The sequence below is a fragment of the Silurus aristotelis genome (genome assembly GCF_946808225.1).
Source record: "Silurus aristotelis genome assembly, chromosome: 4".
NCBI classification, from domain to species: Eukaryota; Metazoa; Chordata; class Actinopteri; order Siluriformes; family Siluridae; genus Silurus; species Silurus aristotelis.
The window spans coordinates 28,386,503-28,414,120 of NC_139577.1; the positions used below are offsets into that span (position 1 = coordinate 28,386,503).

General features: G+C 39.4%; 1 protein-coding gene across 2 annotated transcripts in view; it reads left to right on the top strand.

The window, feature by feature from the left end:
- gstcd (glutathione S-transferase, C-terminal domain containing) overlaps positions 1–27,618 on the top strand; it is a 162,610-nt gene that overhangs the window by 97,363 nt on the left and 37,629 nt on the right. For both annotated transcript variants that reach the window (XR_014533091.1, XM_083538742.1), the window contains exons 6-8: positions 21,777–21,892; positions 25,564–25,608; positions 25,916–26,044. Coding sequence is in view for 1 of the 2 variants with exons in the window: in XM_083538742.1 (XP_083394868.1) it covers positions 21,777–21,892; positions 25,564–25,608; positions 25,916–26,044 (290 nt within the window). In the remaining variant the exon portion in view is untranslated. The remainder of the gene's footprint in view (positions 1–21,776; positions 21,893–25,563; positions 25,609–25,915; positions 26,045–27,618) is intronic.

The following is a 27,618-nucleotide window of genomic DNA, read 5'->3' on the forward strand; positions in this document are numbered from 1 at the left end:
AAGAGCAATACACTATTCGAATGCGTAAAGGGTCTACTTTTATTTGTATAGATTCATAACAACAAAATGCTGCGCTTTTGTAAAATAAAGAAAACAGACAGGGGGCACTCTCTGCTGTCTCTGTCTCTCATCTCTCTTCACAGACACAAATAATACAACCTGAATCTCAGCGAATACTTGCCTCACAGACATTATACATATACGTATAGAAAGTTTAAAAGGTCTAGTGTAAAAAGAAAACAAATATTATCCGATTATTATAATCCGTATAAAAGTTAGAAGAGGTGCAGTTTCTCCGGTATCACCTTATAAACCGTCCGTGTGGAAACACAGCAAAGTTTCTGTTCGGTGTCCTGATGATTTACATAATTAAAAAAACCATAATTACATTTAAAACTTTTACAAGAATATTTTGTCTTCATGCTCTATGTTGAGTCTGGTTTTACTAAACATAAATTTACATAAAGCATCAATATTTGTCTTGTTGACTAGAGTATAAAATACATGTAAAAGTAAAAAAAAGTCATAATTTAAGGAGTGTGTGTGTATCTTAGTATCATCCTTTATAAGTAAAACATTTAATATCGAATTAGATTTACAGGGTTGGAGCAATTTGAGATCTTTTTATATCTAATTAAGTAGGAGTGATTGCTCTGAGCTGTTTTTTATAGCGAGAGCCTGGAAAAAAAAGTCCTAATTAAATGTAATGTAATATACCTATTTTCTTTGGCTCAGTGTGCAGCTGCATCCTTGCTTCTAGAAAAGACATTGAAGTCTTTCAAGCACTTGTTAAACGGTGTTATTGATGAGTGAAAGCGCTGCCAACATACTTTAGTAGTCCAAAGCAAATCATGTAAGTAAGTTGGCAGGAGTAGGAGGTTTTATTAAATAGAAGCTACCACATGTTTAGTATTGGAAACATTAGCAGTATTACTTCCTGTTTCCTTTGGAATGGAAGTTAGAAGTCTGTGTGAAAGAGAGAGACTTGTAGCTTGATTGTTCACGTCTTTTTATTTTTCCCTGCTGTCTTTGGATTTCATCATGCGTCATTGCCAAGTCCTGTGTCGTGAGAAATGATGTTAAATGTTGACCTGATTTAGAGTTAAGCCCATATTTTAGCTCAGGTTGTTGTGTAAAATGAGATTTCTATAAAAAAATATTTAATCATCGTCAGGGGAAAAGGCTTCAGCTTCAGTCTCTGAGTCGGGTTTCCGGCCCTCACATGTTTAAACAAAAGCCCCCAGTGCAACAGTAGTGCTGTTTACATTCCTATCGTGGACGGAGATTGTCTTCGGAGGCGCAGAGCTGTCCGTGATGAAGGCTGATAAGGGCTTTTTTTCATCGCGGATGAGACCAAAGCTGACTGAGATGCCATCCCTCATTGTCCTGTCTAGGGTTTTTTTGTGTGTTTTATTTTTTATTATATCTTTTTAACACAACATGCCACTGGGTGGGTGAACCCTGGGTGTCCTCTTTGCTTCAGGGAGCCTTTGACTGACAAGCCAGTGTTTATCATGTGGAACAGGTGGACAGTTCGCTTCATTTCCCTGCATGCTAAAACACTCACTTTTTTTTTTTTTCTCCCCACACACAAAATATAGACATACACCAAAAGATCGGTACAAGCTTTTTGAACATCACATTCCATATTTAGTTCCCACATGCTGTTCTGGTAAATTCCACTCTTCTGGGAAGATTTTCCACTAGCTTTTGGAGTGTACTTGTGGAGATTTGTGCTCCACAAGGGTGTTAATAAAGACACGTTCTGATGAAGATCAGGTAAGAAGGTATGGGGTGCAGTCAGCATTCCAATTAACCTTAAGCCCTTCCACTACAACCAATATAAAGCAGATCTTCATGAAGCTGACTTTGAACACAGGGGCATTGTCATGCTGGAACAGGTTTAATTGAAAAATGTCATGCTACTGCATCCAGAGACATACTATTCTAATCAACTAATACATTCCCTAGTGTCTCGGTGGTGATATGAAGATGCAGGTAGACTTTAGGTTAAATGTACTTGCGTTAAATGAGGCCAGCTCTATAATTTTTCCTTTTTTTTTTCTTTTTTTTTTTTTGCCTTAATTAACTATTAAACGTTATCACTTTGCATGTGGTGTAGAGGTGTGAACGACCCTGTTTCTTTATGTACCGTATTTTCCGGACTATAAGCCGCTACTTTTTTCCCACACTTTGAACCCCGCGGCTTAAACAGCGAAGCGGCTACTTTATGGATTTTTCCTGGGTTTTTCATGGTTTCACAAGCGTCATGCCGCCAAAAAACTGAGCCCCATAACATTAGACCAATGAAATTGCGAAACGGGTTCAGGTGAACCAATGAAACTCTTTATATTAAATCAGATGCGCTCCCACTGAATCGGGCCGCACCACATCATAAATATGGATGATGTTCCTCTGACGTTTGACCTGCCGCTCACTCGGACTGTCTACAGGAAATGCGAATCATTCGTCACGCTGAAAACAACCGGGCATGAAAAAACACACTTCACCTGTGTTCTGAGCTGCACGGCATCGGGAAAAAAAAGCTTCACCCATGGTGATTTTTAAACGCACGACGATGCCAAAAGATAAACTCCCGAGAGAAATAGTTGTGAAAGGAAGGAGGAAGACAGTGAACAATGACTTTCTTGGTAGGCTACTGTTTAGATACAAGCCGTGTAACAGACACTGTCTTTTATTAAAGCCTGTGTAAAGTTCATTAGTTTTAATGTAGGAACCTGCGGCTTATTTATGTTCAAAATAAAAATATTTTTCAAATTTAGCGGGTGCGGCTTAATAGTCCGGAAATTACGGTATATATATATAAATAACTCACACCAAAATAGAATCTTTAAACCTCCCATTGTGGTCCTCAGATTCCTGTTCCTAACAAAGAGTAGCAAACTCCAATGAGCTCCTTTGCTGTAATAGTCCATTTGCATTTATAGTCCATTCGTTCTTTGAGGCGCTTTGAGGCGGTTTTCTGCTCACCGTGTTTGTAAAGAGTGGTTATTTGTTTTTCTATAATTTGAGTTTGACTCAGTCTGGCTGTTCTTCTCTGACTTTTTTTTTTATCAACAAGGCCTGCAGAATCAATAGAGGCTTGCATGCATGTTTGACCCATTTTGTGTAAACTCCGAGTGAAAATCTCAAGTTCAGTTCAGTGGTTTTTGAAAAAAAAACGACAGCAATTTCACGGTCAGTGTCACAGCGATCGTGTATTTTTTTTTTCTCCATTCTGATATTACATGTGAATGAACTGAAGCTCCTGACCTGCATGTGCATGAATTATGCATTATGCTGCTGCTACATGATTGACTGATTGGATAATTGTATGAAAGGGTTCCTACGAAACTGGCTATTGAGCGTATTTGAGTCTGGCACTCACATTTATACTCGTTCGATTCTCATCTTGTCTGGCTCTAATTTCTTTTCCGAGCCCTTCAGACTTTACGACAAAACACTGGCCAGAAATTTCTGGCTGAAACCACAGCGTCCCCAACGTGTAGGTAGTTACTTCAGGACCATGTAATCACGAAGGCACAGGCCTGTGACATTTCACAAATGGACTCACCTGTGTCATTCAGACGATTGCTTTCCGTTTCAGAATCCAGAGTTCATGATGTAAAAAGTGCTAATGGCAGCGTAAATGGCACATTTAAAAACCAGTGACTGGTGTTCGTAACAGATTGCTCAGGGTACTGTGTTAAATGCTGAATTGCCCTTGGTCCAGGCTTCCCCTTATCTCTTCCCCTGGGATGTGTGAGGTGATTTTTGGTATATGCTTTAAAGAGGAACATTCAGCTTGCATTTTATCCTTCACTGGAATTAAAAGAGGAACATCAGCATCTTGTGATATATAAGGGATTAATTTAATTATTTCAGAATGGTACACTATGTATGTAGTGTTTAGATGAACAGTCCTGATTTTCACAGATCTTCCAGGTATGTAGTTTTGTGTTACAAAGATGCTCCATTTTCATTCATATATATATATATATATATATATATATATATATATATATATATATATATATATATATATATACCGTAATTTCCGGACTATTAAGCACACCCAAATATAAGCCGCACCCACTGAAAATCTTTTACAAACATTTTTATTTTGAACATAAATACACCGCACCTGTCTATAAGCCGTCTACACTGAAACTAATGAACTTTACACAGGCTTTAACGAAAGACAGTGTCTGTTACACGGCTTGTATCTAAACAGTAGCCTACCAAGAAAGTCATTGTTCACTGTCTTCCTCCTTCCTTTCACAACAATTTCTCTCGGGAGTTTATCTTTTGGCATCGTCGTGCGTTTAAAAATCACCATCGGTGAATCTTTTCTCCCGATGCCGTGCAGCTCAGAACACAGGTGAAGTGTGTTTTTTCATGCCCGGTTGTTTTCAGCGTGACGAATGATTTGCATTTCCTGTAGACAGTCCGAGTGAGCAGCAGGTCAAACGTCAGAGGAACATCATCCATATTTATGATGTGGTGCGGCCCGATTCAGTGGGAGCGCATCTGATTTAATATAAAGAGTTTCATTGGTTCACCTGAACCCGTTCTGCAATTTCATTGGTCTAATGTTATGGGGCTCAGTTTTTTGTCTTAAAGCTTGTGAAACCATGAAAAACCCAGGAAAAATCCATAAATTAGCCGCTTCATTGTTTAAGCCGCGGGGTTCAAAGCGTGGGAAAAAAGTAGCGGCTTATAGTCCGGGGAAAAAAAATTAAATTATATATATATATATATATATATATACACACACACACACACAGTGGAACCCGGTTATGTCAATGTCCTAGGGGGTCGCCAAAAAGCATCGAGGTAACCGATGATCGAGATAAACGAAAATCAATATGGCGGCAGTATATTAACGTGCTTGGAATTTCTTTATGTACATGATGTGCGTTAATAAATGAGAATGTGCATGCACGTGTTTTTGGAGGGGTTTTTTACACAACAGCGTTGCTGCGATTTGTTTGATGAAGGCATGCTATAAAAATACATACAGTACATGTTTGTTAACTGTCAGGAATCCACCTGCCACGCCCCCTTCGGCGTGGCAGGTGTTTTCTCGGCCGCTTTCTCTGAAGCTCCCGGCTTCAATCCCGCACATATGATATAAACTTCCACACTCTCACCGTCCGTTATTGTTGGTATATGTTGGTTCACGGCGGTCGTTGTTATGAGCTTTACTATGTTCACAACAGCCCTACAGTTGTTACTGTAAAAATCTTCATTTTTAAAACAAACACGATTACACTGATCAGCCATAAAGTTAAATCCATTTGCTTAATATTGTGGTCCCGCTTTATCCCACCGAAACGACTCTGACCCATCAAGGCATGGACTCCACAAGATTTCTGTAGTTGTTCTGTGGTATCTGGCAACAAGACGCTCAGATTAAGATGTGGGGAATTTGAAGGTCAAGTCAACACTTTGTCATGTTACTTAAACCATTCCTGAACAGTTTTTTGCAGTGCAGTTGGAATTATTTTGCTGAAAAAGGTCAATGTTATTAAGAAATGCTGTTGCCAAGAAGGGTGGTTCTTGTTCTGCAGCAATGTTTAAGTAGGTGGTACGTGTCGAAGTAACATACACATGAATGTCATGAGGTTTCCATGGTTTATTTCTGGTGCTCGCATGCCCATTGGACAGGGCACTAGGACAGGGGTCAGCATGGGTTCTCTGACCCATCTGCCTTATATGCAGCATGTGGTTTTTTTTATGAGTTTTTTGGTAGATTTTGTATCATAGCCAACATATTTAAACAAATTTGGGCTGGAGGTGGCAGAGTTGAAGATGCTACAGTATTAATTGTGAGTGACGAGTATATACAACTATAGAAATGATTTTATCTGAAGGATTTTGCAGGTAGGACGTTTTGGAGAGGCGGGATTGAGATGGTTTGGACATGTGCAGAGGAGGGGCATGGGGTATATCGGTAGGAGAATGCAGAGGAGGGGCATGGGGTATATCGGTAGGAGAATGCTGAGGATGGAGCCGCCAGGAAGGAGGAAAAGAGGAGGACCAAGGAGGAGGTGTGGTTGGTTTGAAAGAGGCAGATGTCGAGGACAGGGGGGTGTGAAACGGATGATCCGCTGTGGCGACCCCTAACGGGAACAGCCGAAAGAAGAACAAATTATGCTATATTAGCTCTTCTGTAGCAACAGACCAAATGTGCTAGTCTTCGCCCCAAACCTTCACTGCCCACAAGCATCAATGAGCCCTGGGTGCCCATTAGCTCTCATAGTAGGTGGCTACCTACTGCCATTTTTGGGGATACTCTGACCTGTCATAATTTGTCCCATGTCAAAGTCACTCATTATTTTATGCTGGCCCATTTTTCCTGATTCCAACGCATCAACTTTCAAAAACCGATTGTTCACTTGCTTCCTTATAATATATCACACTCCCAATTGCACACCTTCTTACATTCATATGACATGATGGATTACACTTCATCCTAGTGCTCAGTTATCTTCAAGGATACTAGTATTTACTTAGTCTAAGGGGGATTGAAGTCATTGAGTGCAGCTCGTGATTGATGTTGAATGTAGTCATGTCTCTACGTGAGTGAAAGCCTTCTTCATCTAATGATCTTCTCTGAGTTGAAACAGGCAGATCGCTTAACCTTTAGCCGACTATAGAGAGCATCCAATTAGGCACAAATCTCCTACTGTTGGTTGGTTTTAAGGCTTTAAATACATGCTGCTCTGGCATACCTCTGCATCAGTCAAACGATTCGTGAGATGCATTCACCGAATACGACTGAATAACGGCATGTTGGGAAGATCAATCGGACAAGTTGAGGTTTGTGAAGCGACAGGGTTTTTTTTTTTTTTGTCTTTTTATGTTAGGATTAGAAGAACATCATCAGTTCAATCTCTCAGCACTAATCTGTTTTTGCTAGTAACCTTTCATTTCAAAGCCTCAACACAAGTTCCAATGACCTTCAGAATGACATGGTATTTTTTTAGGCCTTTTGGCTTTTGTGAGCACCTGGGGCTAGATTTAGAAACCATTTCATGTAGGTCAGAATGATTGAACATTGGTAATACTTTTTTCTTTTTTTTTTTGATGTCCAAGATTAAATCAATGTTTGAAATGATGATTCAGGAGTTTTAAAGCCTTAGCAGTGCTGTAGGCAGGGATGATGGTTTATACTACAGGAACAAGTAGTAAAAACAAATCAAAAGTCAATTAATTCATCAATTGAGCCAGTTATATTTGCAATTTCTCAACAAATTCAATGGATATTGTATTGCTTCACCTTCCATATCAATTGTATATCTTTTTCTGTGTTCTTTCTTTTGGGTTATGCAGTTTTGCCCAAAAATACTCTGAATAGCTTCTTAATTTAAAATCTGGTCCCTTGAAAGTGGTAGCTCAGTGTTTAAGTTGTTAGACTTTAGATCAGAAGGTTGAGAGTTCAAATCCCTGCACCACCATGTTGCCACTGCTAGGACTTTAGGAAGGCCTTTAACTCCCAACTGCTATTTAAATGAGATACGGGTTACCAAATGCCATAAAAGTATATGACTTATCTTTCGACCATGATACAAAGTCTGGATGAATTAGTGAGCATAAAGGAGATATTTTTGAAATCTTTTATAGCAGTATTTATATAGAAATGTATTGATTTGAAAATATTGATTAATCGAGAATTGTGTTCTATAAAAATCATCTTTTCTAAGTAACAGCTCAACTCATTCACAGAAACTGATAAGGTGAGAAACTTCTACATAATAAGCCTAATAAGAAAAGAAATAGCATTGCTTTCATGTAAGGAGACTCCAGTGTCAGTAAGTTAATATAAGTATGAATTGGTTATATTTATCAATGCACAACATGTGAGGTGTGTAAACAGCCCCAAAAAAATGTGAACAGATCAATATTCCCTGTGACTATTTTTTGCTTTTAAAGCTTTTAAAGGACTTGCAATTCCACCCAGTCAAGGATTTTTTTTGGCATGAAGACCAAACAGGTGCTAAGGATCAACAATGTAACATGTCGATTGAAGCAAAATCATTACCTGAAACAATAACGGCTGTGTAGGAGGAATAATACTGAGTGATTACCAGGCTGCTAATATGGTGAGGTTTGCTGCAGGCATCTAAAATGTTTGACGCCTTGACAAGATGGCGCAGAGTAACGAGCCATGGTGGGCTGGCACATGCAACAGTATCAAGGCAGGCAGATTTTTCCAGATGTGCTATTGTGTAGAAACACATAAAAACAGGCAGTTATGAGGATCATTTATTATTCTTTTAGCAGCTGGGAGGTTTCACGCAGTACCTTCAGCTTAGACCTTGCAAAAACTTGTAAGACCCTGGTATACCCATCTACAGTCTAAAGAAAATTCTTTCCAACTATGCAATATCATCTTTGGTCACATTTGGTCAACACCCAGGGGTAACTTCGGACAATCATCTGCCATTTTCTTTTTGCGTTGTTAATCTAAAATGTCAATTTTCCCTTTACAACATCAGTAGGTCTGTGTCTGAAGGACATTCAATCTTTGGAACCTCCATAACTTATCCAGAATCCAGGCGCATTACTTGTTTTCAACCTTCCAAAATTGTCCTCCTAGCTATAGCTGCTTGCATCAGATTTAAAACACTAATACTTAAATGCAAACTTAAAAACAGACCAGCTTTTCTTTAGCTCAAAGCACTTATTTCACCCTTCACTCCCTCCAATCCTCAATCACTGCTCGACTCATCCCACCATCTCTCAGTGTACATGGAAAACAAGCTTTAAGACTCGTTTTTTCTTTTTTTCTTCTGGCACCGATGTGATGGAATGAACTTCCAATTGACGTTCGAACAGCTGAGTCACTTGCAGTCAGAAACCGTTTAAAGATCTTCCAGCAGTACTTCAGTGAACACTTCTTTGAAATAAAAATCTACTTGTATTCTCTCCTAACAGAGTTTTAAGACTGATGGTATTCCTAGTGTACTGCTAAATGAACCGGTATCAGGCCCTGCATTTATTGATAGAGACTTCAAAGCACTTTTGTAAGTCAATTTTCCAAACTCCAAGATACCTGCCAAGTGTCGTAAATGTAAATGATCAGAAGTGGCCTTCATGGAAGAAAATGCTCGGGCATGGAAATAAGGCCAAACTGGTTTAACTATGCACAAAAGATCAAGAGGTGGTGTGTGGAATTTTAGCTGCAGGTGCTCTAGATGCTCTGATGAGTCAATTTTACAGGATATTTTGGTTCTGGGAATATATATTTTGCTTAGTGAAAAGGCTGGATGAGCATCTGCAGGTGACAGTGAGGCATGGTGGTGGTTTAATGGACGCTTAGCTCTGCATTTCTACAAATGGAGTTGAGCATTTGGTAAGAGTGAATGGTCTCCTCCATTCTGAGAAGTCTAGATGCATATTTGTCATGATATACCATGAAGGAGGTATCTAATCAGGCTCAACCTTATGCAACAGCATGACAAGTACTCCAGAAAATATAGCCATAAAGAACTATCTTCAGCAAAAAAGAAGAGCAAGCAGACATGGAAGAAATGAAATGACCCCTGTATAGAGCCCTTTTCCTAACATCATTAAGCCTCATGAAGAGACAGTAAACAGCTGAAACACACAGAACAATGGTATTTTGTAAAATTACTTCTACGACTGTTCCAAAGTATTAGCGACTCTTTCAATACATACACATCTCCTTAAAGAAAACTTCAACCACAAAATTTCCTTTGTTAAATAACAGCTTATTTAATTACTTATTTGATTTTGATTATGTGGAGTGCCTGCCTATGGATTGTGAAATTCTGCTAAAGTAAATGCGGCTCTGAAAAATGTACCAATTATTTATACGGTGTACTGCATATTTTATGTCTACAAGACCAACAGCCTACTTAGAAAGTAATCATAGATTTTTTGCTTCCCTGAGGTTTTAAAGCACATCTACTATTTACCAGACTACAGTGAGGGGGTTTTGTTATGTAATATAATTCCTGAGCATTTATCCGCTTCTCTCTCTGTGTGCGTGCGTGTTTGATATGTGAATTAATTCACAGAATAATTTGACCATCACTACTGTTAAGCACATTTTAATGATCGAAAAAAGCTATTGAGCAGCTTTCACACAACACCCAACTTATACCGATTAAAAAGTCTGTATAAAATTTATTACAATAAAAATTGCCGTCGTCTAACCAACACAATTCCGCCCTTGTCAAACTCGCTCAAATCTTTACGCTTGCCCATTTTTCCTGTTTCTGACACGTCAACTTTGAAGACAACATGTTTACTTGCTGCCTAATGAATTTTAAAGAAGAACAGCTGCCCTAATGATGAGATAATCAGTGTTATTCACTTCACTAGCCATAATGTTATAATGTCATAATGTTATATATATTCATTCATCTTCTCCCGCTTATCCGTAATTCGGGTCGCGGGGGCAGCAGTCTAAGCAGATTCCCAGACACTTTTCCGTGTCCAGGGATCGGGCTGTCAAGGCCCCCGCCTTCGACTGCTGCCCAATCCTCTCAGCACCGGTCCCTTACGGTCCCTCCTGCAGGTGGTGAGCCCACGGGAAGGCGGCCCCACGTCGGTCCGACGTCACGGGCCTTGATTTATTTTTCTCGTATACACATATTATGTATGTGTATATATATACACATACATAATATACACATTATATATATATAGTCGTAATGGTTTATATCATAGAAACTAACAAATAAATGCATGTCGTCTCTAATTCTTGGATTTAAGCAAAGAGTCTGTACTAACTAAGCTACTGAATAGCTCTTTGTAATCATTATAATGCGGTTAACAGATATCTATCTATCTATTTATCTATCTCTCTATCTCTCTATCTCTCTATCTATCTCTCTATCTATCTATCTATCTATCTATCTATCTATCTATCTATCTATCTATCTATCTATCTATCTATCTATCTATCTAGGAGCAGCATATAGTAGGTGAACTATTTTCTAAAGCAATTTGCATTACAGAAAAAAGATAAGAATATAAACATATTGATATCTTCTTCTTGTTCTTTCGGCTGCTCTTATTAGGGGTCGCCACAGCGGATCATCAGTCTCCATACCACCCTGTCCTCTACATCTGCCTCTTTCACACCAACTACCTGCATGTCTTCCCTCACCACATCCATGAACCCCCTCCTTGGCCTTCCTCTTTTCCTTCTACCTGGTGGCTCCATCCTCAGCATTCTTCTACCAATATAACTCATGTCCCTCCTCTGCACAAGTCCAAACCATCTCAAGCTCGCCTTGTCACCAAAACGTCCTACATGCGCTGTCCCTCTAATAAACTCATTTCTAATCCTGTCCATCCTCGTCACTCCCAACGAAAACCTTAACATCTTCAGCTCTGCTACCTCCAGCTCCACCTCCTGTCTTTTACTCAATGCCATTGTCTCTAATCCATACAACATCGCAGGTCTCACCACAGTCCTATAAACTTTCCCTTTCATTCTTGCAGATACCCTACTATCACAGATCACTCCTGTCACTCTTCTCCACCCATTCCACCCTGCCTGCACTCTTTTCTTTACTTCTTAAACACACTCTCCATTACTTTGCACTGTTGACCCCAGGTACCTGAACTCCTCCACCTTCTCCAGCTCTTCTCCCTGCAACCGCATCACTATACTGCCCTCCCTCTCATTCACACACACTCTGTTTTACTCCTACTGAGTTTCATTCCCCTTCTCTCCAGCGCATATCTCCACCTCTCCAGGCTCTTCTCAACCTGCTCCCTACTCTCACCACAAATCACAATATCATCTGCAAACATCATAGTCCAGGGAGACTCCTGTCTGACCTCGTCCGTCAACCTGTCCATCACCACTGCAAACAGGAAAGGGCTCAGGGCCGATCCTTGATGCAGTCCAACCTTTATCCTGAACCAGTCTGACGTTCCTACTGCACACTTCACTACTGTCACACTGTCCTCATACATGTCCTGCACCACCCTCACATACTTCTCTGGCACACCTGACTTCCTCATACAGTACCACAACTCCTCTCTTGGCACTCTGTCGTACGCTTTCTCTAAAACCACAAATACACAATGCAATTCCTTCTGTCCTTCTCTATACTTCTCCATCAACATTCTCAAAGTAAATAAGGCATCTGTGGAGCTCTTCCTCGGCATGAAACCATACTGTTGCTCACAGATGGTCACCTCTTCTCTCAGCCTGGCTTCCACTACTCTTTCCCATAACTTCATGGTGTGACTGATCAACTTAATTCCCCTGTAGTTACTGCAAAACTGCACATCTCCTTTATGCTTAAAGATCGGTACCAGCACACTTCTTCTCCATTCCTCAGGCATCTTCTCACCTTCCAAAATCATGTTAAACAATCTGGTCAAAAACTCCACTGCCATCATCTTCACGCTTCTCATATGCCTTTTCCTTGGCTGTTGCCACAGCCCTCTTTACCTGCTGCCGCATCTCCTTGTACTCCTGCCTACTTTTCTCATTACTCTGTCTATCCCACTTCTGTTTTGCCAACCTCTTTCTCCTTATGCTCTCCTGCACTTCCTCATTCCACCACCACGTCTCTTTGTCTTCCTTTCTATTTCCAGATGTCACACCAAGTACTTTTCTAGCTGCCTCCCTCATCACTCCTGCAGTAGTTGCCCAATCATCCAACACCTTTTCACCACCACCGAGCCTCTGTCTGACCTCGTCCCTGAACATCACACTACAATCTTCCTCCTTCAGTTTCCACCATCTTATTCTTCTTTCATTATATAAACATATTGATATACAGTATCCAAAGAAATATATAAGTATCTAAAGATATGGATACAGATACAGTGAGCATGTGATGTGGGAGGGTTTGTGTAAACATTGCTGATACACTAGCAGACTTGGTGTGTTAAAGTGTAAGCATTAAGTAATCATTGTAAGCAGTGTAACAGTAAGAGGGAATAGCATTGTTGCAAGTTGCTGTGTGTACGGTTGCTAACACTGGTTGTTTGACAAATAATACTGAAATATTGCTAATCCGGAAACTGGCTAAGTGCAGTGTTGTACAGTCTGATCGTTTGTTGGGACAAATGTCCTTCAGTAATGTTCCTTTTTAGAGCTGAGCAGAATAAGTCTTCTGCTAAAGGAGCGCTGCTGTTTTGTAAGAAGCTCATGGAGGGGTTTATTGTTTATTGTCCAGAATGCCTGTGAGTTTACTGTGTGTCCAGTGAGCAGCCTTGATCGATCTTGTTGCGCTCTTCTCCTTCAGCCCATCAGCATACTACTGCAAAGAAGACTGCACTGGTTACCACGGACCAGTTAAACATCTTGCTGCAAACATTAAAGGACCTGAGCTGCCTCAGAAAGTAGAGTCTGCTTATACATTTTCTGTCTACAGCACTGGTGCAGTATTGGGGCATATTGTATACTTGGAAGAAAAATGAATGGACCGATGTGCCAGGATGCATGAAGAGTCAAAAAAATAAATAATAAACTGGGGAGATGAGGACTGTTTTAAGAAGACAATGACTCCAAACATACAGCCTTGCTTGCCACTTGACTTGAATTCCACTGGTGGTCTAGTGGTTAGGATGCAGCGCTCTCGCCGCTGCGGCCCGGGTTCGATCCCCGGTCAGGGAACCAACCCCAGCCACTCTTAGTGCCGGTCCCAAGCCCGAATAATTGGGGAGGGGTGCGTAGGAAGGGGATCCAGCGTAAAAACATGTGCCAAATTGAACGTGTGGATCATGAATACGGATGATCTGCTGTGGCGACCCCTAATGGGAGAAGCCGAAAGAAAGTTTTTTTTATAGTGTAGTTTTTTAGAGGTCCATATTGAATGAGAGAAAAGCAAAATCAACCCATAATGCTGCAAAAAGTGAACATTTCTTACCTTAAATGCATTTTTGCCAACAAAATCCATGTAGCTGATTGTGGTGTCTTGAGTTTTTACTGTAGATATATGCACTGGAGGTATATAAAAACCAAACAAAACTAACTGACCAAATACATTCTTCTTACTGAAAATTTTTTCTAATCCATATTGTGTTTGAATTATTAACTCAGGCCAGTTTTATTACATTTGAACCCTGATCTCAGTCTCATTTAATGCTTTAATGCCCTAACGTGTGACGAATCGGCGCCTGGCACGATCTCACCTCTGACAAGGCGTTAAAGCTTGATGAGCTGGATGGAGACAGAGCTGTAGTTATGGCTGTCTAATAAAGTTAATTATATACGGTTCCTGTTGGCTCAGGTAGGCACACGCGCTTGTCCTGCCGGTTTATGTTGACAGGTCTGTAATTCCGAGGAGACAAAAATAATGTTTGCTTGCTCTGTGGATGCAGGTCTGACTAATCCCCCGCATAGCTTCTGAGACTTTAGGGCTGAAGAACACTGGTCTTAGCTTTTAGCGGAAAAGAGAATGAAAAAGCGAGTGGCCCAATGCCAAATGCACAGGAGCTGCAGGGTAACGTTGTACTGCTAGTCCCTTAAGAACAACGCTGGAAATAGCATGTTTGCATAAGCGTTTGCTTCTACTGTTGATTTTATAAAGTGGTATTGCGATGTTCAGTGTGGCACTTTGTTTAATTGCTTGATTTGTAACTAACCGAGCATTGTGTCATAAAATACTGTATGACTGGGTGATATAATCTCATGATATGCACAACTTATTTACCCGAGAAGGAGAAAGAAATTGGAAGGTAAAGATTGGGTACAAAATTGTGAATGAGGACTAAATCATAGTAAGTCGTGCTGTTAGCGGATAACAATGAGTGATTGGGTCACAAATGAGTGATTGGGTCACAAAGAATTTCTTTGTATAGTGCTTAAACAATGGACATTGTCCCAAAGCAGGACAGTTTATCTAAAAAGTGTCTAAAATGCTTTATATTAGCTTTTAGACAAGAGAAAAGGCAGTGGAAATCGGTCATTTTAGCCAGCTTTGGAGCTCTATTTCTCCTGTGGATCGTTACGTTTCAGATAATCATTTTATAGGTCACTTTGTTTAAAAAAAAATAATAATAATAATATATTTGGGAGAATTTAAATCAATTTATTGACTTAATATGGTACACATGTAGTACATTTTGATTGTGAAAAAAATGTTAGAAAGTTCAAAATTTCCCTTTTTTTTTCTTCCATTAATCAATGAAGTGGCATTTAAAATAGCTATTATTTCTAAAGAATTCGCTGAATCGTGCTAATTTGTATTTAATTACCATCTTATTGTTCTAACATAATACTCGTCTTTAGGTGCGCAGTGTGTGCTGTCAAAAGCCCATCTGCTCTAGTAATTTGTTTCAAAAGAAATATTGAAAGTAAATGTTTAATGAGCGACGCTTGTCCGAATAATACGCTGTAAAATTGACGTCTGTTTTTAAATGCACTTTGACAAGGCGGAAATATGAGGCAGCCAGAAACACTGTAAAAGCCGATGAAGCTGCTGTAAGTAAGGTTTTCAGGAAACGGTATGAATTATCATCATGCTCCTGTTACTCACACTCTGCCAAAGCTCACGCACCCACAGGTGAGGTGAGTCAGACGTGCATGCTGTTATCTGTGGAAAATCTGCTTCTCACCACCTGTGTCTCGAGTGGAAAGAAGGCAGTACAACACACACACACACACACACACACACACACACACACACACACATTTAAACACACATATACAACCTTAGTCACTGAGATGCAGAATGTTTGGGCCACTTTGGAAAGGCTTTAAAATGCTTAAGAAGCACAATGAGCAGTTCCGGTTTCTCTCCATGATTCTAAATTGCTTTTTTAAGTAAATAATAAAAAAAATGTAAGCTTGTCATGTTGCTGAAAAACTACATAAAGCCAAGACCTCCATCTTGAGGACTTTCACAGGGAGGAAAACCTACTGACTGACTGACTGCAACTTCCATAGATATTAATAACATCTCATATACAGCTGGAAGTAAATTTTAAATCTGTTTATTATTAGGCTTCGATAATGTGGCTAGAACTAAAAGTCTTTGTAAATGAGCTGTTACTATAGCAACGGTAAGCTTTTTGCACAAGTGACTTAAAATAAGATGTTTCTTAAAAATAATTTTTAAAAAAAGCAACATAGGGGATGTTTTGCTGCACACAAAATCTTCACACACTCATTGCACAGCAGACCCAAACATGCCTCGCTCTGCCTCGCCAACCTCAGCTCGCCCCACCTTGTACCCTTTCTCTGCTTTTTGTAATGTTTTTTTTTTATTATATCCGTTACTTAGCATTAGCGCAAACGGCTCCAGACGGTTCAGGACAGCTCTTTCTAAAACGTTTTCTTTTACTTCCAGGTTAGGACGTGAGATCGGAAATATCGTGCACTTTAGAGCATTGCTTATATTTGTTAGTGAGATTTTGATTAATACGTTTTTGCGATTTAATGATTCGAGAAAATAAATCAAATAAGTCACGATCTCTCATTTGTGTGCGCACAGAAACAATAAAATGCAGTTTTCCTTCTTTCGTGCTTTCAATATTAACAAAAAAAATTTGAAAAGCATCGTAATTCACATTTTTTTTTATTTCGAATCAAAAATGTAATAAACGCAACATATATGTACTGTATTACACGCCCATATGAGGTGTGATTTATACCGTATGAATTGTGAGTTTGAATTTCAGTTGGTGAAATGATTCCTGCATGAAGATGTGTGAAAGATGGTCAAGGTTTGTTGATCCTTAGGAAATTGAAAGTCTAGAAAGATTCAATTATTTAACTAATAAGTTAATCAACTGATTAATATAACTGTTAATAAAACTATTTCATTTGTTTTGTGTTGGGATTTTTTTTTTTATGTGAACAGTCGTGTTGTTGCTGTTATTTGCTGTCTGCTGCACTGTAAGAATATCGGCTCATTAACATTTAAATGAATTCATATCCTAAATTATTAATCTGCTTAAAAACTGAATGCAGTCGTTAATTTGATACCCGCCGATGCTCCGTTTTATAAATTGCATGAGCGATAATAAGTAGAGAATTACAACAAATTAAAGAACTGATTATTTTTCTCCCTTTTTTCCTCTCCTTTTTTTTTCGTCTTCAATATTTCTCCGTTCTGTATGTCCTGCTTCCTTTCTGAAACTGGGCGCTGATCCATGCTAATGTGTTGTGTTCCTGTGGGAGTTGAATTGGCAGGCATTGGGGGATTGCCTCATTCCTTTTTCAGCTCTCCAACTTTGTCTCACACACTCCAACTTGGCACCTCCAGCACTACCCACACACTTGCTATTCATTAAATGGCGTATTCCGCTTTCGGAAAGCTCACCGTGCCATTTTTGCTGGTTTGTACCTCATTTGCTAACTTTTTTTTTTTTGCTAACGGCCCATTTTACTGAAAATCAGAGACTGCTGTGGGAAGCAAAGCTGTGGCCTGGAATACATCTGCAGAATCAATGCGCCCGGGCCATGGCTATGTTATAATATTGCAAACACAATTATTAATAAACTTCACGAAAGATTCTTGAGTCGAGTGTTGACATTTTTCGTCTCTCACCTTTCAATTGAGAAACCAATTTCAGTAAATGCTCCATCACACACGAAATGGTAGAGTTTGTGGCAGTGTGAGGGTGTTGGAAACGATCCTGTCTTAACACATCACATCAGGGTATGAAATCTGATCATTTTTTTGCTAATAATTGACAGTTCTTTGCTCAAAACTAGGTTATTTTTGAATGGTGGTGGTGGTAGTGGAGGGGGTTGGGGGTATGCTAATTATATGGACCACTGATATTCAGCCAATCAGGACAAAATTTTAGCCATCTAATCAACATCATTGAATGGATTATTATTGTTGGCACACGTGTGGTGGGTGATGTCTTTTCGCTCAAGTGATGAGTCTAAATCTGTTTTAGTTTAATAACTTTTTACTTGTAACGGATTTTCCCTGTTTATAATCAGTTCAGTAGAAATCAAATTCCAATGAACAAAAAATCCAGTTAGTTTCCTCATTAATGTTAGCTTCAACTTTCGCTTCTTCTGGTGGTCCACAGATCTTTTTTCTAATGTCAGTTTTGTTTTGCTGCGGCACCGCTGGAGCACAGAGGGTTAAGGGCCTTGCTCAAGGGCCCTACAGTAGCAGTTTGGTAGTAGCTAGGGTGTGACCCCTGACTTTCCTGATCAGTAACCCATAGCCCTCACAATCATTGCCTCACAATCTGGATATGGAGTCTATCAAATGAATACTGGGTAAGTAATTAGACCCCCGTTTTTCCACGGTTCGAATCTCGCACCCTTTGGTTTATATTATGCCACATAACTAATTTGTTTTGCTGATTTTCCCGGTCTTTTGTGGCGAGAAGCATAGACCAAAAAACTTATAGGGAATTGTTTTTAAGGAGTTTTATATTAAAATAATCAAATGTATTATTGTATATATAAAATATAATTATTATTTATAAAAAGACGTAAAATGTTAATACAGTACAGTACTGTATACATAAATAAGCATTTTTGGGATGGCGTCCGTTTACCGTTTAGCTCAAATGATGATTTGATGATTTGTCCACCACTGTTTACAGAGCACCATGCACACACATGGTGTAACTTAGCATTGGCTATCAACCTGAAGGAGAGAGTTGGTTTTCTAAACTCTAGACAGACAAGTAACCTGAAATTTTTTTAATCATTGTTTAAACTCATTAACAGTTTCCATGCTTTTCTGTCCACCATGGTTGTTTAGAGTAGTTATATGACATACTCTTTTTATTATCTTTTTATTTTTAGATTCATGATTTCTCTCCCACACACTTTCTCTTTCATGCTCTTTTTTGTTTCTTCAAACTTTCAAGTTTTTCCCATGCCACTTGTTTAGTAGGGACCTCAATTTAAAAAAATGCAGGGTCCCTGGATTAAACATTATCCAAGCATGAAGGAAAATATGGCTGTGAGTTTAATAAGATCCATTTATTATTTTTATTTTTTTTTTTTTTGGGGGGGGGGGGGGGGTGGGGGGATTTGTGAATTTTTCAGGAGCTGCACATCCAATCTTGATCCAATCAAGCCTTGGTTATTTGCTTCTCAGCTGTGATATGATACCTACTGACAAAACCTCTCTACTATCTCTTGGCTACTTCATTAACTTGTGTCTCCTCCACAGCTGCTACTTCGGCCTTTTCTCGCTGTATAATTATTACTCTGTTCGGCATGTCGTCCCGGCCCACTGTCCTCTTTCCACACTGCGAATTTATATTCTAGTGCGCCCTGAAAATGCTCTTCAGAGCGTAGAAGGAAATGGAGATGGATCAGATGTGTGACTCGGGAGATGATGACGTGACGCTGCCTTCATTTTCACTTACGGATGATTGATATAGGAAAGGTGTCATATTTTTTTTTTTTTTTTACATTTCTCTAGGCGCATAATCTAGATTGCTATGGGCGCTATGGGGTCTATATGACGCATTGATAAAAGAGAAGCCCCACCTTGACTGCAGAAAAGGCTTGCTTTTGTGTAGTACTCACTGCTAAATGAGAGGTTTCTCAGTAGCCTTGTTCACATGTATAGAAGTGGAGTGAATACCACGACATAAAGCTGCAGGCAGATTGGTGGGTGATCTCTACATTTATACGTCTGGTCTATAATCAAGTAATCATGTGCACTATTATTATTTGTACCACGTCGTTGTTGGATTCAGAATTTTTTGTCATTATTTCTACGCCTGTAGTCGTACATGTGGTGTGTGGTGTTAACACATGCTGAGACCAAATACTGGGTTTGGTTTAATAAAATAGTCTGTTTTCAAGGTGTACAAACACAGCACTCTGTAGCTGTTATCATTTTTTACTTCTAAAGGAAACTGAAAGCTGTATATATTTACACAAGTTGTAACAAATTATTAGAATTAGTTTTAATAAGTAGGAATAGTTTTTATTCGTGTTTCTCATTCATCAATTTACTATGCTATTTCTTCTTAGCAAAACAATTAAGAAATAATAAATGAAAATAAACAAATTATATGGAAAAGTATAATACCAATAACAATAAAAATCCACTTCGGCATCATCAGTGCTTATTGTAGTACCGTAATTTCCGCACCCACTGAATTTGACATAGATTTTTATTTTGAACATAAATACACCGCACCTGTCTATAAGCCGCACTGATCTACACTGAAACTAATAAACTTTACACAAGGTTTAACGAAAGACAGTGTCTGTTACACGGCTTGTATCAAAACAGTAGCCCCCCAAGAAAGTCATTGTTCACTGTGTTCCTGGTGTTTATCTTTTGGCATCGTCGTGCGTTTAAAAATCACCATCGGTGATGGTGAACCAATGAAACTCTTTATATTAAATCAGATGCGCTCCCACTGAATCGGGCCGCACCACATCATAAATATGGATGATGTTCCTCTGACGTTTGACCTGCCGCTCACTCGGACTGTCTACAGGAAATGCGAATCATTCGTCACGCTGAAAACAACCGGGCATGAAAAAACGCACTTTACCTGTGTTCTGAGCTGCACGGCATCGGGAGAAAAAACTTCCATCAAGTGATTTGTAAACGCACAACGATGCCAAAAGATAAACTCTCTCGAAAGATAGTCGTGAAAGGAAGGAGGAAGACAGTGAACAATAACTTTCTTTTTAGGCTACTGTTTAGATACAAGCCGTTGTAACGCGTTGAGTCTGGGTGAAGGAAGAGCTCGCTAACTCCAGTTACAACAGAAATCATATAAGCACAGGTTTCCAAAACTCGTGCTTTTTTATTTTTCTTGGCAACAGCGTTACGGGTTAGTCAAAGAAACTTAGAAATCAGCATCAGAAAATAATAAGGACATAATCCTCGTCTTGCACACATGCAGTAATACTGGAAAAAGGCAGTGGCAGGCTATTTCCAAAATACCGCTATGCTCCTAAAGGAAGCGCAACATATTTCACCCGTCACACTGTGTGTGTCTTTCGTTAAAGCCTGTGTAAAGTTCATTAGTGTAGACACTTGCGGCTTATAGACAGGTGCAGCTTATTTATGTTCAAAATAAAAAGATTTGTAAAATTCAGTGGGTGCGGCTTATACATGGATGCGCTTTATAGTCCGGAAATTACGGTACTTTTGTGCAATATCAAAACTATGTACAAGAGTTTTTATTAACCATCTAAGCAATCCCTGCACTACACTGCTACTTTCTATAGATTTTGTCTCTAGTGTCTTTGGACAGCTCTTTGGTCTTGGCCATGTTAGTTGTTGGATTCTTACTGATTGTATGGGGTGGACAGGTGTCTTTATGCAGCTAACGACCTCAAACAGGTGCATCTAATTTAGGATAATAAATGTAGTGGAGGTGGACATTTTAAAGGCAGACTAACAGGTCTTTGAGGGTCAGAATTCTAGCTGATAGACAGGTGTTCAAATACTTATTTGCAGCTGTATCATACAAATAAATAGTTTAAAAATCATATATTGTGATTTCTGGATTTTTTTTTTAGATTATGTCTCTCACAGTGGACATGCACTTACAATGAAAATTTCAGACCCCTCCATGATTTCTAAGTGGGAAAACTTGCAAAATAGCAGGGTGTTCAAATACTTATTTTCCTCACTGTATTTGTAAAAAAAAAAAAAAAAAGAAAAAGAAATTCAAACCATGGTTGCTCTTACATTGTTAAAATTTTAGGTATATTGTACTTATTTTATCTTACTCGAGTCCAATTGTACAGGAAAAAGTTTTCTTGCTCCCACAATCTCTGAAAGCTTAATGGCATGTCATTTTATTTTTTTTTATCCGATTTGTAAAGCTCTAGTGGTGAGTCATTTACCACTTGTTGTTCTCAGGCAAGATGTCAGACACTCGAGCTGTACGTAAGCGGCAGCAGCTGAACAACCTGGTCGCCATGGTGAAGGAGCTCGCTGGACCTGATCACACTATAGTTGACTTCTGTAGTGGAGGAGTAAGTCAGCATTTATTCTTCTTTCTTGAAATATAACATATTAGATGCATCTGTTGGGTCGACACACATTGTGTCTTTGTGCTGGTATGGGAAAAATTATTCGATATTTAACTTGTACTCACACACACAAACCACGCGGACAGGCGAAGTGAATAAACATTGTCTTGTTAGGCAGGTGGGATCCATTGGGCAGCAAATGAACAGAGAGTTTTTGAAGGTAATGTGTTGGGAGCAGGAAAAATGGGGACGTGTATGGATTTGAGCAACTTTGATAAGGGGCACATTTTCATGGGTCAGAGCATTTCTAAAGTGGTACGGGTGTTTAATATCAAATAAAAGAGCACCAAAGGAGTACAACCGGTGAAGCTGTGACAGATTTGTCGCACCCAAGCTCACTGATGTGTTTTATGAGTGAAGCCTAGCCTGTCTGTCCAGCCTTGTCCACTGCTGAAAGCATCTAGAATGTGCATATCAGCTTAATAACTGCACTGTGGAACAAGTGATGAAGGTGCACTATTGGATGATCTTGGGTCGTGGCATTAACGTGGATGTTATTTTGATATGTAGCAACCTAAACATTGTTGCAGACCAAGTATATACAGTATATATTAATAGAAATGGCCTTTTTTAGCATGATTAAGTACCATGTTGCAAAAAATTCCGAATAGTTTAAGTAACCTGATACGGAGTTCAAGGTGTTGAAGTCTAAATTTCCCAGATCTCAGTCTGGATGAGCATTTGTCGGATGTGTTGGACCAACAATTCTTATTCATGGAGTCCCTACGTTACAACTTGCAGTATTTAAAGGACTTGCTGCAAATGTTTTTTTGGTAGTAGCCGCAGCACAGCTTTAGATGTCTTGTGTAATCCATGCCTTGATGGCTCAAAGCTATTTTGGCCACCGATCAGACATATCTTTATGACCACCTGCCTATTATTGTGTTGGTCCTCCTTTTTGCTTTCATAACAGTTCTGACCCATTGAGCATTAACAGCATTTACAGTACTTCTTCAGCAATTTGAGCTACAGGAGCCTGTCTGTTGGATCGAACCACACATGCATGGGATACTTCCCTCCCGACATTCATCAATAAACCTTGGCCTCCCATAACCCTGCCTCTGGTTCACCACTGTTCCTTCCTTGGACCACCTCTGATTGATATTGACCACTGCAGACTGGGAACATCCCAGAAGAGCTGCAGTTTTGGAGATGCTCTGACCCAGTTGTCTAGACATCACAATTTGGGCCTTGTTAAACTTTTTGAGTACAAAATGTTCACTTGCTGCCTACTAATATCCCACCTACTGGATGAAGAAGCAATCAGTCTTATTCATTCATCGATCATAATGTTATGATGTTATATATGATGTTATATATGCTTGGTAATGTATGTATGTGTACAGAATATATATATACACACTGTATATATACAGTGAGGAAAATAAATATTTGAACACCCTGCTATTTTGCAAGTTGTCCCACTTAGAAATCATGGAGGGGTCTGAAATTGTCATCGTATTTGCATGTCCACTGTGAGAGACATAATCTGCAAATAAGTATTTGAACACCTGTCTATCAGCTAGAATTTTGACCCTCAAAGACCTGTTAGTCTGCCTTTAAAATGTCCACCTCCACTACATTTATTATCCTAAATTAGATGCACCTGTTTGAGGTCGTTAGCTGCATAAAGACACCTGCCCACCCCATACAATCAGTAAGAATCCAACTACTAACATGGCCAAGACCAAAGAGCTGTCCAAAGACACTAGAGACAAAATTGTACACCTCCACAAGGCTGGAAAGGGCTACGGGGAAATTGCCAAGCAGCTTGGTGGAGCAATCATTAGAAAATGGAAGAAGCTAAACATGGCTGTCAATCTCCCTCGGACTGGGGCTCCATGCAAGATCTCACCTCGGGGGTCTCAATGATCCTAAGGAAGGTGAGAAATCAGCCCAGATCTACATGGGAGGAGCTGGTCAATGACCTGAAAAGAGCTGGGACCACCATTTCCAAGGTTACTGTTGGTAATACACTAAGACGTCATGGTTTGAAATCATGCATGGCACGGATGGTTCCCCTGCTTAAACCAGCACATGTCCAGGCACGTCTTAAGTTTGCCAATGTCCATTTGGATGATCCAGAGGAGTCATGGGAGAAAGTCATGTGGTCAGATGAGACCAAAATAGAACTTTTGGGTCATAATTCCACTAAACGTGTTTGGAGGAAGAAGAATGATGAGTACCATCCCAAGAACACCATCCCTACTGTGAAGAATGGGGGTGGTAGCATTTGGGGGTGTTTTTCTGCACATGGGACAGGGCGACTGCACTGTATTAAGAAGAGGATGACCGGGGTCATGTATTGCGAGATTTTGGCGAACAACCTCCTTCCCTCAGTTAAAGCATTGAAGATGGGTCGAGGCTGGGTCTTCCAACATGACAATGACCCGAAGCACACAGCCAGAATAACCAAGGAGTTGCTCTGTAAGAAGCATACCAAGGTTCTGGCGTGGCCTAGCCAGTCTCCAGACCTAAACCCAATAGAGAATCCTTGGAGGAAGCTCAAACTCCGTGTTTCTCAGCGACAGGCCAGAAACCTGACTGATCTAGAGAAGATCTGTGTGGAGGAGTGGGCCAAAATCCCTCCTGCAGTGTGTGCAAACCTGGTGAAAAACTACAGGAAACGTTTGACCTCTGTAATTGCAAACAAAGGCTCCTGTACCAAATATTAACATTGACTTTCTCAGGTGTTCAAATACTTATTTGCAGCTGTATAATACAAATAATTAGTTAAAAAAATCATACATTGTGATTTCTGGATTATTTTTTTTTAGATTATGTCTCTCACAGTGGACATGCACCTACGATGACAATTTCAGACTCCTCCATGATTTCTGAATGGGAGAACTTGCAAAATAGCAAGGTGTTCAAATACTTATTTTCCCTCACTGTACATATACACAATGATCATATATAGTGGTGAGCGGAAAAGCATTAGAACATGATAAGGTTGCGCTTCAACAGTGCAACACTACATGAGTAGTGTATACTTCTGCCAGCAAAGTATAAACTTTGACCCCAGACTAAGCGACAGTTGAAAAAAAAGACCATCTGATTTGATTGAGTTAGTAACTATACTAATAACTTTTTCCTGGCAAATCAAACCAATGTAAAACCACAGACCTGTCCACATAAATCACTGAATTTTGTTTTGCACAATTCGGTAAAAATTGTTGAGACTGTTGTGAGATTTTCCAGGAAATCAGCATTTTCTAAAATACTCAAACCAGCCCACCTGGTTCCAATAACCATTCCATGGTTGAGGCACAAAAATAAAAAATATTCTCTCATTCTGATTTTAATGTGAGCAGAAGCTCTAGACTTCTATCTGCATGATTTTGTGCTTCTGCCTCGTACGATTGACTGATTGGAGGACTGCACATTGTACAGCTTGTGTAGGACACGTGTACTCACAAGCCATTGGGTAGTCTTGTTATGCCGTGCACAACAGTCATGTCTGCATTCGGTCTTTCATGTGGAGTTCACAGGCGTTGAGGCTTGCAGGGCAATACTCTGATGGATGGAGCTCGGCTCTGATGGCCGGCCTTTGATCTGGCACTACTTTGAAAGCCCCATCTTGAGATTTCTTTTGTTCGTGCGTTTCGTTTCAGGGCCACGTTGGGATTGTTTTGGGGTACACACTTCCTCAGTGTCAGGTAAGTCCTGCATCACTTTGCTTCTTTTGTGTAGCCAGAGTCGGCTCATGAAGACGAAATTCTGCACATATCTGTAGAGTGGAGGCTCGGTGACGTGTCAGGCTTGTGTATTCGCTCAGGCTCAGGTGACCTTGTTGTCAGAAATGGGAGAAAATGGTATAATGTTTTATTGAAAGCGTAGCTTGGCTTCACGATTAAGTAATAAAACGCAATGCAGTGCGCAGAAAATAATAAGGGACTTTATGGTACAAATTGGATCGATGAAGAGTTGCTGTTTCCTATATATAGTCTGTTTTAAATTCCTCAGATCATTCTTATTGAAAACAAAGAAGAGTCTCTTGTTAGAGCAAGAGACAGAAGCTCACAGCTCGGACTTCAGAACGTCAGCTTCATCCAGGCGAACCTCGACTACTTCATAGGGAACTTCCATGTCGGGGTAAGTAAGGATCTAAGTAAGGTGACAGTTCAATATATTTACAAATTGGTGTATTAAAGCAAATGTAAATCTATTATTTTTGTAGACTCTGATTGTACCCAGCATAGTGAAATCAAATGAAATGAAATCACACTTTATTTAACCTCATCAACCTGAGAAAACTAGGATAATGGCTAATCCAGGATGATACATTTTTAATATTGTAAGTATTTTCTAGAAATTTAGATTTCTATTTTTTTTTTTGGATGTCAGGAATGCATAGTTGGAGTTCAGTTTTTGTTTGCTAGCCCTCTCGTGGAACCGTCTTTCTTTCTTTTCTTTTTTTTTACTTTTTTTTTTTATGCCACCTTGTCATTGATTGTGAACGGTTTAGTAAGTTCTCGGCTTTGTCTGAAATGCTAGAAGCAGTGAGATCTGAACTCTCATCTTCCAATCTACAGCACTTTTAACACTCCCACAAATCTAACACCAGTAAAAGCGTTATTAACTCTAAATAAAGAAGCCTTCACACTAACGATGGATTTAAACGTGTTGATTTTCTAAATCATAAGAAGAAGAAGTTTTGATCACGAAGGGGGTAGTACATAATGATACACAGTTCATTTGTGGAGCATTTTTTAATAATAGACATTGTCATAATAGAATATATAGATGATATATTTATATATATTTTTACTCACTACCCAATTTGGTACTAATTTTTAAGTTACCAGACGACTTCTAGCCAACAGAAATGAATAGGATTAACAAAGACACATATGAGCCACTCACAGCTTGCCACTTAATATTATAACTGTTTTTAGAAGGGGCGTCAGTTAATTTAATTATTTTTTTTTACTACTTTTAACAGTGGAAACGGTCTCACTGCAGCTTTGCAGAGATAAAGTGGTAATGAAGTTGTATAAAAGAGTAAATGAGTTTAGTGCCTATAAGTTTGTTCTTTATCATTGTAAATGCATCTCTAATGAGTGAGCCGATAGTGACTGTGGCAGGAAAAAACTTCCTGAGATTGAGGAAACCTTGAAAGGAAACAAACTCATAAGGGAAGGGAAGACCAGATATGCTCAGGTGCTTTAATGATGTCCAGTTATGCTGTTTTTAATACAGTGGGTACGGAAAGTATTCAGACCCCCTTAAATTTTTCACTCTTTGTTATATTGCAGCCATTTGCTAAAATCATTTAAGTTCATTCTTCTTCCTCATGAATGTACACACAGCTCCCCATACTGACAGAAAAACACAGAATTGTTGACCTTTTTGCAGATTTATTAAAAAAGAAAAACTGAAATATCACATGGTCCTAAGTATTCAGACCCTTTGCTGTGACACTCATATATTTAACTCAGGTGCTCTCCATTTCTTCTGATCATCCTTGAGATGGTTCTACACCTTCATTTGAGTCCAGAAATTTTTGATTATACTGATTGGACTTGATTGGGAAAGCCACACACCTGTCTATATAAGACCTTACAGATCACAATGCATGTCAGAGCAAATGAGAATCATTAAGGTCAAAGGAACTGCCTGAAGAGCTCAGAGACAGAATTGTGGCAAGGCACAGATCTGGCCAAGGT